We start from the raw sequence: 15,694 nt of genomic DNA, 5'->3' as shown, positions 1-15,694 counted from the left end.
ACCAGGGAAGTTTCAGAGCCTGAAGGAGCTGTCCAGATCAGGTCATGAGTCCCAAGGTAATAATGGATTACAACAGAAAAAGAAGCAGAGACATGATGATAACATTTGTAGACTTCAAGAAAGCAAACAATTGCGTCTTAGAGAATACGACCTTACTTCCAAATTAAAAAAAAAAATTAATTTGAAAAACTCATTGTAGAATCAAAATAAAATAAAAGCTCAATCACAAAACAATTCAAATTAAGGGGGGAACAACGAAAAAATGTACTAGGGCTATGTAGTCTGATCACATGCATATTATTAAAATTAAAAAAATAATTAACATTAACAATACGAAAAATAATCTTTTAACATAAATTGAACATATTAAGCATATCAAAATTGTTTTGAATCATATATATGGAGTTATAGAAAACACATTTCCACACTACTTGTCTGTCATATTTAAAAAATATAAAATAAAGTAATTAACATTAACAATACAAGAAAATATTTTTTTTTAACATTAGTTAAACATATTATTTATATCAGAATTATATGGAATCACATATTTTTGAATCATAGAAAACACATTTCCACACTACTCGTCTGTCATATTTAAAAAATATATAAAATAACGTAATTAACGTTAACAATAAAAGAAGATAATTCTTTTTTTAACATTAGTTAAACATATTATTTATATAAGAATTATATGGAATCATATATTTTGAATCATATCATTAATTTTTCTCTTCATATACATAAGGATACTTTCCTGCACATATAAAAATAATGATGACCTCGCATCGAATACACCTATTTACCCAGTCTCACTGTCCTGTCTCATCGAACAAAGAACACATCACCACTTTCGTGCGAGCAAACTAAAAACACGTCTCCACTCCATGATTGCTAAATTCACACTAGACCCGAAAACAAAGAATGTCAGTCTGGCTTCCCCGCCAGATGACCGTTCGTATTTATGCACGTACACACTTTTTCTGAGAATGTATATGCTCTCACCAGCCCACGATGACATCACCGTCTGGCTATCCAGACCATGTCATACATCAAAAAACAAAGTTATGTAATACAATTTCTTATCAAACTAATTACGTTTATTTAACTATTAAAATAATATAATACTATCTTGCCTATTTTCTGTTTTTAATATCACCTAAGCCAAATGAATATTAACTACTTTTTAAAATATTGAAACTTTTTTCTTTATGACATAATATATATTGTTCGTAACCAACAAAATTTAGAATGGTTTCAAGAATCCCTACTAAAAATTTTATGACACCTCGGGCTACATCCCAAATTAATAAACATGATAAAACTCACCCTCAGAAATAGTAAGTCATAAGTGAAATTCAAAGGTGAACTCTCAGAACCATTTGAGATCAACACAGGACTGTGCCAAGGTGATGGACTCTTACTGATTCAACTGTGCTCTGGAAGTGGTAATGAAGGAATGGCTCAAAAAAAAGTCCCCAAAAAATAATGATTAGTTTTTTGGGGAGATGTACCCAAAAAATTAAGATATGCCAAAAAATCAAAACAAACTACCTTGGTTTTGTTGATGACTTGGCACTGTTAGCAAAGGGCATTGGTGAAGCTAAAACACAGACATTAGAACTTTAAAACATTGCAAATAAAGTTGGCCTCTGTCATTCAAAAATACAAAAATTATGCCCCAAAAACCAACACCATTAAAAGAAGTAAACATAAACTGTAACAAAGTCAAAAGTAACCCAATTTAAATACCTTGGAGAAATAATAAACAACCTAAACAAAAAATCCGCAATCCAGAAAGAACAAACAAACAAACTAGCTAAAGCACAAAAATTAACCTGGTATACCTACAGTAAAAAAGTCTATTCATAAACGCAAAAATAAGACACAACACAGTTATAAAACTGGAAGTCACATATGCAGTAGAAACAGTCTTCCACCTGAACAAACAATCAAAGGCCAACAGGCTCCAGAAATCAAAAGAAGAACTGGAAGAAACTGCATCAACACAAAAACTGTTCAGAACGACAGGCAGTGACAGATTGTGCCCAAAAAAAAATCATGTACAGAGTTAGAACCCATCACTGACAGCATGCATAAGAGGAGGCTAGGATTCTTTGGACACATTAAGAGGATGCAAGATTCAAGATTTCTGAAATAGCTGGTATAGTACAATCTCGATTCGAGAAATGCCAAGACAGGATGCAGATGGATTAGAGAAATAAGGATCTGAAGGAAATTGGCCTTACACCAGAAGACAGCACAGATGATATAAAATTAATAAAAAATCAAAAACAAAAACTCTCACTTCACACTCACAACACTAACATTTTCAACACCAGAAAGGGCACAGACATCAGAACAAATGATAAAGTTCTGGGAGGATGGTAAAGCCTGAACAGTCCCTTTGATGAGATCTTGTTTAATGCACTGACTTAAGTGATCCTGCAGTCATAAAAGATGAAAAATAAAACAAGATATAAAATAATGTTTAAGTAAAAAACCAAGAAATAATACCATGTTACACTGTTCACCTCATGTGTAATGAAAATATTTTTACATACCAGAATGAGCCAAGGTAGAAAGTAGAAGAAAAAAAAACAGTAATGTACACTATTACTGAGAGGGGAGATATTTAAAATTATAAAATAATAATGAGAAACAGTATCATCAGTGATTACACTAGATTTTTTTTTTAGGTTTATGGAAACTGTTTCATGCTATATGAGTATGATATACAATTGCCATAATCTTCAATTTTTTTGACACATTTACATCCAAAATAACATATTTAAATTCAATTTGAAGTTTGACTGAATGAATCTTGGGCTAATTCATTTCATAGTATTATTTGATAAATGTTTGATACAAATCTAGTTTTCATTATTTGTAACATACTTATTTGCAGGAAAAAATAATAATCTAAAAACACCCAATAAAGCTATTTAGCTTTATTGGGTTTTTTAATTTGCTTTATTGGGTTTTTTAATTTTTAATTTGGTTTTTTTCAATAATTTGCTAAAATTGGCCATTGTAGAATTATACTTGGTTTATAGAAATACCGTCTGATCTCTGGTAGGCTCTACATTTTGTTTTTTAAACAGACCTGACTTTTTTAATCTTTCTTTTCATTTACTTTTTATGATTTTTAAGTAAATCTTTGCAGAAGTTTAAAAGTTATGGGGATCCTTTTCAAAACAATAAAAACAAATTAACAAATTTAAATAGAACCGTAGTTGAGTATATTTGATGTTAAGCTAATTAATTATTAATTGATGTTAAGCTGATTCAGTATAGAGGAAAAAAATTAAAATTACTGTTCATAACGTGAATATCTGCTACCAAGAAGTCAGATATTTAGAAAATCATTCTCACTGTACTGTAATCATATTTTAAATAGTTAACTGGATAATTTGTAAATTCATTTCAAGTTTAAAAGTTGTGCACTTGTATTTCTGATGAGGTATGTACACCCGAATATTTAGAGATTTAAAAGATCATATGGGAACGTAACGAAGGAATAATGGAAAGAAAAAAGTATGTGTACAGTCTATTTATAAAATTATAACTGTTTCCCGAAATTATAAGGAAAGTGAGATAGAAACTTTTTATTTGAAGAAGGAAGTATAAATTAACTGTAGAAATATGCTTTCTTCAATATTGGCTGGATGCAACTAAGACAGAAGAGTAGGATCTTATGTTATAAACAATTAATATAATATTCTGAAAGTCTCCAGATACATAGTACAGCTTTATTGATTTAGGACCTATAGGTAGCTGGTTCCTTTGTTTATAGTAGTGAATCTGTAACTAAATAAATCCCTGAATTATGAGATCCAGGATGTGCTTTTAATTAGAATCTAATAACAGAGTGGCCAGTAAACAGTATCAAGGAACTGAAAAAATACAATTAACTGGTCTAGCCGTTTCTGATACAAAGGCAAATGGCACTTCAATACAAATTAAATTGAGATAATAATGAACTCTTGTCAATAATTTCAAATTTAATAAAATTAATAATTTTATTATTAATGAACTAGAATTTAGTATTATCATAACGTGATTTAATTGAGAAAAAGATAGAATATCTATCATTAAAACCAGGCTTCTTCAGATGAACTGTAATTGACAAGATATGTTTACTATATATGAATCAGATAAACCTCAAAATGAATCAGAGTTTAAGACCAAATGTAAGGGAAAAAAGGAGGTTAAGTTTCAATTAAAAAGAAAGTAGAAGAAAGAAAAACAGTTTCTCAAATTATAAAACAACTGTAACTAAATTTAAGATGTGCATAATATTCTTTAAATTGAATAAATGCCAACATTTTACTGATTTTTATCTATCTGCCTATTTAATTATTTTTACAAGCAATAAGCCATTTAATATAATTTTCTTTACATATCCTTGGCCCATGAATTTTAATGAACGGTATGCTAGGTAGATGTAGTTGAAGCAGTGATAATGAGAAACATAAAAACAAAAAATGACTGAGCTGACTGGGCAAACTGTGTGTAAAACGTTCAGCAATGGCAAATATTGATTTAAAAAAAACACAATCTATTCTAAAAAATCAAAACAATTCTAGGAACAGAAGAACACACATCAGATAAAAGTTGAAATGTGTTTAAATTATTTCTTAAAATAATACATTATTATGTAATGGTACTTTGAATCTAGAATATGATAAAAATTAACAGAAATTTAAGGCATTAAATGCCTATAAAATTTAACGATTTTATTTCTTCTCCTGTAAACAGAAAGGTTACGTTATATATATATATATATATTTATTATTTTATTTTTTTTAATATATTTGTTAAAAATCCATTTACCATTTTATACTTACATAAACCACACATCCACCAACGCTTGCTAACATGATTTCGACGATTTTTTGCATGCTTATCTGAGACACAAAGCAAAGAAAAAAATTCATGAAATCAAAAGCCATGCCATAAGCTTTCAGCACCATGCTTCTAAATATATGAAATGAAGTTTATGAATTACTAATTAATAAAATTATATGTCTGAATTAATTTCTAAGTTTTATTATTTTTTTTTTACTAATTGACAAAAATGTCAATTCTGAAATAAAAAATGCAACATTAGATTTTTTGTTACTGTTAAATTAATTATGTGCAAAATTTTCAAAAAGTAAGTTTAACTTTGCAAAATTAAATAAGTAAATAAAAAAAATAAAATAAAAAGTAAGTGAATTTCAATTATACATAGATATTATTCTATTCTAAGGTGTAGATAAAAACTAAAAATGCAGGATAAAATTTTGCTTACACTTCACACATATGTAAACTTAATAAATTTTAACTTAATAAATATTGTAAAACAAATCTACTAAATATGTTAATTATTCAGTAATTAGTACACTTCTGCAGAAAGTTAATTCAACTAAATTCCTCTGATACTAATAAACTTTTCAGCAACTTACATTTAAACTAAGGAAAATATGAAGATAATAAAAAAAGTAGCACTTTCTATTGATAATAAATAATATTAATAATTTTTACATACAGTTTATGGCAAAGAATATATGATTATGTGTATATCATGTTGGCAGAACCATTTTTAAAATTTGTAAATAAACTTTCCAGGAATTATCTATTAATTTAGCCATAAATTAAACATGAAAGAGTTAAAATTTATTATAGATCAATTTTTTCAATGAACTAAGGAACCATTATTAGACTGATATAAAGTTGGTGTGATCACATAAAATAATTTGAGTTAGAACACTTTGTAAGATGTAAAAAAAAAATACAATAAAAAAGTGAAATCTAACTTGTACAAGAATTTTTTATTTTCAAACCATAAATTAATTATGTAATTTAAATCATCATATTTTTAAGAGGTTATGATAAACACATTGTGATTCAAGCAGCACCACTATCTTGATGTCATGTTAATGGACTTGAAATCTATTTTAAAAAAACTGTGACAAAAAAATTGCTTGGTTATTTGCAATTAAAACCAGATTATTCTCACATGTTAGATTCTAATAACTTTATTTCAGCTTCACCTGTTTTAAATATACTCAAAAACTTGACATCGAGTTAGTAGATACTTTTTAATCTATTTAAAAACAAGTATTGTATACTTTTTAAATATTTTGAAATTGGTCACATAAATGTGATATGTGTCATTATCAACATTTATCCAATTTCAAATAAAATTACAAAAAGCCACACAATTTACTGCTTCTAAAACATATAAATATATCAAAGTACCAAAAAACCACTATTTTCATTCACTCATTACAAGATATTAAAACTATGTATTCTATTAGCCCTTCTTTTGGCTATTATTCACAGTAACTATATTGTAGTAAATACAGTAATTGTATGTACTATATACATACAATATTTGACATATTGCTATCGATAATATCTCATTTGAAACAAATAAAGGAATTCTTTTTCATAATTTGATTGAGATAAACTGCAAAATAAAGAAACTTATAGAGATTTAAAGCAATTATTTTTTGATTGTAAGATTTAATTACAACTTATGGATAAAAATAATATAGTATGACAATTAATGAAAGCCAAAATCAATTTTTACTTCACATTATGTTTTGAACTGAACATCTCTTAATAGTTATGACATTGTTGATCTTGACCTATATGTAAAAATCTATGCATAAACATGTTTTGAAATTCTACACAGCTGCTGCCTTTGTTGTTAGATTTTAATGAGTGTTTATTATAAGTTATGTATACATAATATAAGTTTTATATATATATATATATATATATATTAAATAAATAATTTTGTTATCTGTTAAAATCAATTTTGAAAAATGAACGCATCAAATTAACATTAGGTATTTAAGGATAGAAGAGCTATTTACAAAATATACAAAAAAATTTAATCAATCTAAGACACAATTTAAATCTACATTTAAGAAATATGTAACTAATCTTTGATGATAAAAAAAATTGGCAAGCTCTTCAACATACGTAATTTTATAAAAATATCTTCAATTTGCTTTTTAAGTCAAAATAGTGGATATGATTAATTTAAATAATCAACACTACTGTAAATACAATTTTACTAAAATAAACAAATAATTTGATAATTTATCTTAGCATGAACAAGGTCAACGATAAAGAACATAAAAAACTTTTTAATTAAAACTAGTTTTAAGAAATTTTTAATTTCTTAAAACTCTTTACCTTAATTTAAATATTATAAATATGAAATATACCATATTAATTTTTTTTTTTTTTTAATAATACAATGTTACAAAAAGAAAATGCTTTAACATATTTAAAAGAGTAAGGCAGTAGTATTTCTCAAATCTTTTATTTAACTGGTACACAGAAAAAAATTCTGAGATTTAGAGAGCACAATGGATCAATTGCAGAAGGCAAGCTATAAAAAATTCATTTATTAATATTTTTGGTAGTGTACCCTTGAGAAAAAATTTTCTGAAGAGCTGATAGTTATGGAATAGTGAGAAAAAGAACGAGCACTGAGGTATAGTTTATATATACTTTAGTGAACAAGACAAAAAGAAACAATTATTAGTTTTTTTAGATAAATTTAAATCTCGTATGGGATTAAGATTTTCTTTAGTCAGTAAATGAGGCTCAGATGAACTACTTTGTTCAAAAGTTGTATCACCAGAATGTTTCTTTTTCTTCCTTACTTCCATCAGACTCTGAGTTCTCTTCATCTAATGTCACATGTTCTGGAGGCTTTGGTATGGATAATTCTTCACAGTGTGGAATTGGTCTCATTGCATATGTAAAGTAAGAGTACACCCCACTTTCCATATCTATGTTTTGATTTTGATGTAATCCCTCCAATGTTTGTTAAGCAGAAATAACAGTCAGAAGAGTGGTCTTTGGGTTCCCTCCAAATCATAGAGGTAGCATGATATAGCATAGTAGTATAGCATGATATAGCATGATAGCATAGTGTTTAACTGCATAGGTTCCATGCAGTGGGAAGCCAAGATAAACAATAGACATGTGAGGCCCAGGCTCTTGTTTGGTCCCCAACTTCACATCCAAAATAAAATTCTTAACACCTTACTAATGGAGTAAGGTCTCGCCTTTGGGACTTGAGCGTCACTTCACCACATGCATAACAAATTGTTCGGATGATTTAAACAAACTCTAGGCATTTTGTAACTAACAGCTAATTAAAAGAAATAAAGTTGTAAATAATTAATACACAATAATTCAGACACAACCAAAGCACTCACAATGTTATGTTTACTGGTTCACTACTATCTCACAACTGGCATCATTCTGATAAATGTGTGCTACACTAGATCATGTTTGTACATGTTCTATACATGTCTGAACCTGCACAACAGTAGCAATGCTACCTTTTGAGTTAGCTCATTTGGTTCCATTATATTTACTATGCTCTAGGAGCTTTTACTTGATAATGGACAAATGGACGTAAGATATTTTAAAATATTAAAAAAAATTAAAATAACAAAAAACTGTGAGTGATGGAGAAATTCTGAATACATATTTGAAAACAGGATAAAAAACTGCATTAAGTACATATATTGGTACTCGTGAGACAAAAATCATTTTGACCAGTGTTATTTATTATTTCCCTGGAGAAAGAATATCAATAATCTGACCAATTTTACGACCACTTGACCTTATATACTCATTAATATTGGGTGCATACATTTCTAAACTAATGTGTGCATGATTAAGGTAATTTTAATTTTTATGTATTCATTAATGAATGTTAAGATATCAGTGGTATTAGCTATGTTAATACACCAACTTGTTTAATCATCAAAGATAAGCGAGAGTCATATTAAAACTTTATATTTTTTTAGAATATAAGTTATTATAAAAGATATATATTGTTATATAATATATTATATTTATCTTATTATTACATAAGATATTTTTTAGAATATAATATAATATTTTTTGAATATAAGAAGTACACAAAGTTTGACATCACTTTTTTTACATAGTCTACATGTACAATACAACTACTCAAACACTTGGAAAGTGGATGGATTCCTCTAGAAAAAAATCTATTGGCTGAAAATGTAGCCACTTGTGCCCAACCTGCTGCAGCCCTTCATTGGATCTAAAGAGCTTTGAGTAGTCCAAAGATATGAAAATCATTAGGGGCAAGATTTGACATATGCAGAGAATGTAGATGACTAATTAAACAGGTAGTATTATATCAAGCATTGTTGTTATCAACAAAAAACCTGTACTTAACAGTCCTTGTTAATTGGACTAAGTTGCAGTAGACATGTGATTCTCGAGAAGATATTTGTGTACTGCATTTATGATAGTATCCCTGTTGGGTGTTTAGTTCTCCAAAATTATCCCATTCATGTAAAAAGAGTATCAGAGTAACAATTTTCACAAAAGGTTTTTTATGGAATTTGTTTGGGTTTGGTGATGCATACTTTGTTAGTTTTTGATCAATGGTAATGGACCCAGAATTTCATTTCCTGTTCAATTCTTGCTAAGAAGCAACGTTCTGGTTCAAAGCTCATAAAGGTTCCTTATAGCCAGTGACACCTCATTCTTTAGGTCTACCATCAATTGGTGTACCAGCCATCTTGCAGAAACTATTCAACTGCAAAACATCATGAACAATTTTCTATGCTAATCCATAACTCATACTGAGACAACGGCTATTTGGCTATTTCATTCACTTTTATATATTAATTTTCCTTCACTACAGCTCCAACTTTTAATGTCTTCCGAGAACATTACTTGATACGCCTTACATCCTTGAGGAGAGTGTGTTACAGAAGTAATGCAATCTAGAAATTTTCTTGTTCATTATACACTTGTTTTAGATAAAGACATGCATCACCATACTGAGCTTTCATTCATCTATGAATTTTGATGATTATTCACTCCTACACTACTCCGAAAATGAATGACAGAATGCGGTTCTTCTTTAGTGTATGTTGCAAGTGAAGCCACCATCTTTACCTGCTCTACTATCATGATGCATTCTTGTATCGTACCTATTGGCCACTCCTCAATATATGTATACCACTTACAGGACAACGAGATAGTGTTTAAAATGTTTAACTCTCTTTAAAGTGATTTATTTGACTCTCCCTTTTAACAAAATGTGATCGCCTGAAATCAAAATGTAAATTGTAAATTTATTTATACTTGTAAATGTAAATACATTTTGAATCCTGTACTAGTTGGCAACAGAAGGAGCATCTGACTGTAAAAAATAAACCAAAATTACTTTTACTCAGAACTCAGAAGCACCAAAAAAACTTTTGTCGTATAAGTTTTTTTTTTTTTTTTTATAATGATTAAGTATGTTCAAACATTGAAAAGAGCTGCATTGTGAAATGAATTGTACAGTGGAATAATTGTGCATTATGATGTAATTTTTGTTTAGTGTGAGTAATTGTTAATACAAAAAGGGTTAGAAAAAACTCGAATGTTACATAACATCAAATGTAACACAATTCCTTGCACTGATTTATATATTTCTATTAACTTTGTTTATAATGATAAATATTATTGAAGTACCAATAAGCCAGGAAGTCTACTTTTAATATTGCAGTATTTAAAGTAATTTGTTACTATATTTATCCATTTTTTTTTTTGTTTTATAAAATCTAATCGATTATTAACTTTTATGTCTGGTTCATGATAACAGTAAATTATAAATTTAACATTTAAGTAAAACAGATTGCATTTTAATAATATAGTAAAATATAACAAGAATATAATTTCTCAAATTATTATAGAAAATAGGATAAAAAATGTATTGCTTGGGTATATAATATGTAATACCTTAATATATAATATCATAATACATAATTTATAAAACTAAACCAAAATTATATATCACAAATTTAATATAGTTATAAAATCAGCCTAGAAAATACTAATTACTGAAATAAAAAATTACAATTTAGTGAACCTTATTGTACATAATATTATAAAAGGACAAGTTGTTTTTGTATTTTACAGTTACATGTGGTATGAGTGAGATTTGGTATTAACTCATTTTAGCAGTTTGATTTCATATTATAATATTATGAATAAATTCATACCCTTATTATATACATATATATATATAACATAAAACCCAGTAGCACTAGCATATCAGATTTAAAAAGTTAAGGGCTGTGGGCTGTTCAAATTTCTTGAATGTGAATTGACTTGAATTGAATTGTACCCCACCAATTAATGAGTTGACATGACACAAGTATCTGAGCAAAACCATTATGATAGAATAAAAATACTGACAGCATGTACTGACTGTATATGTGGTCATTAAATGGGATATTGATTTAACCTTCAAATGGCTTGTCCACTGAACTTGCATTAGCTTCTACACAAAGACTAAATAACATTTCAGAAGCACCCTAAGGCAACCAAGAGTAATGTATAATGATTCAATCAATTTCACCCTGTTTAAGTATACACTACCACTTTAATGATAGCTGTAATAGGTGCACTAAAATGATTAGTACATAATTTATATAATTCATGATTAACAGTTAGTAGCAACCCTGATTCATGGCTGAAAGGGATTCATGCCAGATTGTAATCCTTCAACAGCATGATGTAAGAAAATAATGCACTACAAATAGTTATGTTTAATATTAAAAAAAATTTACATATAACATATCCCATAAGAGGTGTACATCAGTGTTTTGTTACAGATGTTTTGTTTACAAATCAATTTGAGTAAATTTTCACAAAAGCAAGTCTCCATAAAATATCAGATTTTCTTGTAACGTGCCAATAAATTAAAACCACAGTTTTCAAACACTTCATTAAATTAAAATGATATGTTTTCATTGTTATATCATTTACGATTTGGTTTATTGCCATCGGCATATAATTGAACAGCTGTTTCATAAATTTAGAATAATAACCACTAATTTTCATGGAATATTTTTCTCTAAACATGACTATACAATTTGACAAAAATGTAATATTGTGCTTGAGCTGTTTATATTGGGCATTTGAAAATTTTAGGCAATAAAATGTTTAGTTACCTATTCAGGTATTGATCTTTCAACACTTGCAAGTAAAATACTTTGTTGTTAGGAAGAGGCATTATAGAACAAAATATAACTTTCAAGTATGGAAAAAGAAGAAATTGTCTCCATGCAAACCAGATTTGTTAAGCTAAGTATTATTACGCACCTCAACACACTTTAGTCAATGGACCACTTATCCAAAAGTTTAGTGTCTAGAGGATTGTAAAAATATGCAAAATTAATTTCTGCAAGAGTCAGATTGTGTACGGCCTTTTTGTGGATAATCTTTCTTTTCTCCGGCCTTTCTTTTTCCTGTTTAGCCTCCGGTAACTACCGTTTAGATAATTCTTCAGAGGATGAATAAGGATGATATGTATGAGTGTAAATGAAGTGTAGTCTTGTACATTCTCAGTTCGACCATTCCTGAGATGTGTGGTTAATTGAAACCCAACCACCAAAGAACACTGGTATCCACGATCTAGTATTCAAATCCGTGTAAAAGTAACTGGCTTTACAGGGACTTTTGTAGATGATCTGGAAAGATAGAACTTAGTCATGAGAAATCAAACTTTATAAAGCTAATCCCCGAGTTGTATCTTCATGATCAGTGGTTCTCAAACTTTTTTTTTTTTATGTAATATTCATGTGAATTACAGATCACTAGCTTACTACCAAACTATTAAATATGTAGTCTACACAACTGTCAATAGTTTTTATTTTTTACTGTTGTGTCTGTTTGCATACTCCCTTGAGAAGCTCTGTGTATCACACAGTTTGAGAACCAATGTCCATGAAGATGTATTTTTGGGTAAATCTGCCTTTTATTATAGCATTATGGTAAGTCAGCACAATCCATGATTATGATATTATAAATATTCATGTAGCTTAACTGAAAAAGTTTAAATCAAAAGGGGATTACAATTTGGGTTGCTATTATTACTGTTGGAATCTTATTTTATGATAAACCACACATATCACATCATCCATATCTTCAGACAGAAAAAACATTTCATTAGAAAAGGATGGCCTAAATGCAAATCATTAATTCCTGAACAGAAAAATGTGAAACATGACCCATTGTGTAATCCTAAAGATGGTTATCTGCCTCCTTTACAAATCAAACTAGGATTAATGAATAATTTTGTCAAGGCCATGGACAATACTCCTGGTTTCAATCACTTAAAACAGAAATTTCTAAAACTAGTGATGTAAAAATTAAAGAAGGAATATTTGTGGGTCCACAAATACAATCACTAATGCATGATAAAAAGTTTCAGTAACTACTGAATCCACTGGAGAAAGCAGCTTGGCAAGCATTCAAAAATGTTATTCAGAGTTTTTTGGGAAATCAAAAGGTGGAAAATTACCATGATATTGTCAATGATCTTATAACATCTTATAAAAATTTAGTTTGTAATATGTCCTTAAAAGTACAGTTCCTGCACTCACACCTAGATTTCTTCTCGGAAAATCTTGGCGCAGTGAGCGATGAGCATGGAGAACACTTTCATCAGGAGATTTTAGCTATGAAAAAGAGGTATCAAGGCAAATGGAATCCTAATATGCTGGCCGATTATTGTTGGACCATCAAGAGGGATGCTCCATATGCGAAATGTAGCAGAAAATCATCATTTCCTACTTTCTAGGTGAGTCAAATGTTTGAAAATTGTGTAGTTAAGAATGCAGAAAGTATTAAAATGTTTGAAATTATAAATGCCTGTCTCTTGGACACTTGCATGATGGGGAAAAATCTATATCATATTTGAATTCAGGAGAAAAAATACCATCCGAATCACATATTTTTCTTCCCGAGACAAAAAAAATTCTTTTTTGTTCCCTAGTGTAATTAAATACTGTAATTAATTCTTTATAATATATATATATATATATATATATATATATATATATATACTTATTTCCTTTCATTTAGAGATATTTTGAAAAATATAATACGCTTTACAACTTGCTACAGTAAACATTATTTTTAAACTTAATGAAGTATTTTTTAAAAATAAATAACTAAGTTATAGAACTAATATTTTGTAAAATTTTCAACAGAGGAATAATAGGCTCCAGATATTCATGTTTTATTGTTAGTGTATATTTTTAAAAAGTGGCATCAAGCTGCAATCACTAATAATACAAATTCCCCAATAAATAAATAGAAATTCATCCAGCAACTTACGCAAGGCTTTAGTTACTGGCTTTTATTTATAAACACGCTATTCCCTAAGACTGGTTTTGTTCCACTATCAGATTTTAAGGAGATATAGTTTACAATCTTACCCAAAACCAAAGACTTCTCATTAGAATTAAAGGAATTAACAAAATCATTTTTATTACATCAATAGAAACACTTGATACTGGGAAGAAAATGTAAAGTTTTATTATTAGATAAAACCTGAAGAAAAACACCAGGACCAGTGTGAAAAAACTACTGGAATTATAAAAAGAATTGGATGTGATTATAATAATAATAAAAAAAAAAATGGAGTGCTAAAAGGTTAGGCCAAGTGTTGCATACAAAATATAAAGTATGCATGAAAAGAAACCAAAAAATATATAATAAAATCATCTAACCATATAAGTTAAATCTACACTTCATAATATTCATGGGTGTCTGAAATGTAATGCACACTGGAACATAATGGGAGAACTAAACATCATACAAATAGACAGATGGTGTCTTCTTGTAATTGCTCTCTCATCTTTTTGTCAGTTACCACTGTTATGGAGTTTAGTACAGTGCTTTGGATTTATGATGTCAATGCTCTAAAATAATGTGCAGTAACTGAATATTTAACGCACAAAAATAGAATGTTTGTGATATTCATCATTGTCTAAAACCCGTTTATGAAGATGAAACTGTTGATCAAAGTACTATGAATAGGTGGGTAATAAAAGTTTGTGCAATAGAAGCTAGTACAAAGGAAATTGAGGATGAACCTCACAGTGGTCGACCAGTTTCTGTGACTGAAGAGAAGCACTAAAAGAAGGTGAATGAATTGATTCAAAATGATGATCATACCACATTACCACTCAGACATACTATATTAAAGAACAAGGGACACATTATTGCACAATTGGATTACCATAAAATCTGTACATGGTGGGTGTCATGTGAAAGCACTTTGAAGTTGAAATTTTAACCTATTCCTCATGTTCCACTTTCACCAGAGTTGGCACCCTGCAATTTTCACTTCTTTCATTATTAAAGAAGGACATTAAGAGTATTCATTTCACCATTAATGATGAACAGAAGGAAGGAAGGAAGGAGTGTGAAATGAAGAACATGTTATGAGAAAACTGGTTCATACTTGCGATAAATGTGTAGCTTTAAATGATGACTTCATGGGAAAATAAATTTAAGTTTTTGTGGCAAATAACAAAATGTACTTTTATCCTGAATGTGTTTCATTTGTCTCTTTTCATTTGCAAGTATGATTTAGCTTTTTAAATCAGAAGAAACTAATTAAGACCTTTACAAAAATCCAGAGGTTCTGCCACCTGTATTATTTAAAAAATCAGGAAAAAATTAGGTTAGCTTGGTTTAATGACTTTGCTTACAGTATTTTCCTGATTGGAGAACGGAAAAGCATGTTAAACAATATCAGGAATTTGTCTCTATGGACTAGTGTGTTGAGACAGAAGGGAAATCCTAACTCATCTCAATAAATCTTATATACTTCTAAATGAAA

General features: G+C 28.8%; 1 protein-coding gene across 2 annotated transcripts in view; it reads right to left on the bottom strand.

Moving 5' to 3' along the window:
- Window positions 1-15,694, bottom strand: part of Nhe2 (Na[+]/H[+] hydrogen exchanger 2) — a 425,961-nt gene that overhangs the window by 19,917 nt on the left and 390,350 nt on the right. The window contains exon 14 of one of the 2 annotated variants that reach the window (XM_075367892.1): window positions 4,851-4,910. The exons of the other annotated variant lie outside the window; for it this stretch is intronic. Coding sequence (XP_075224007.1) covers window positions 4,851-4,910 — 60 coding nt within the window. The remainder of the gene's footprint in view (window positions 1-4,850; window positions 4,911-15,694) is intronic. 2 annotated transcript variants of the gene reach the window in all.

Source organism: Lycorma delicatula, chromosome 6 (assembly GCF_047948215.1).
Source record: "Lycorma delicatula isolate Av1 chromosome 6, ASM4794821v1, whole genome shotgun sequence".
Taxonomy (NCBI): Eukaryota; Metazoa; Arthropoda; class Insecta; order Hemiptera; family Fulgoridae; genus Lycorma; species Lycorma delicatula.
This window is presented reverse-complemented; position numbering and strand designations above follow the sequence as displayed.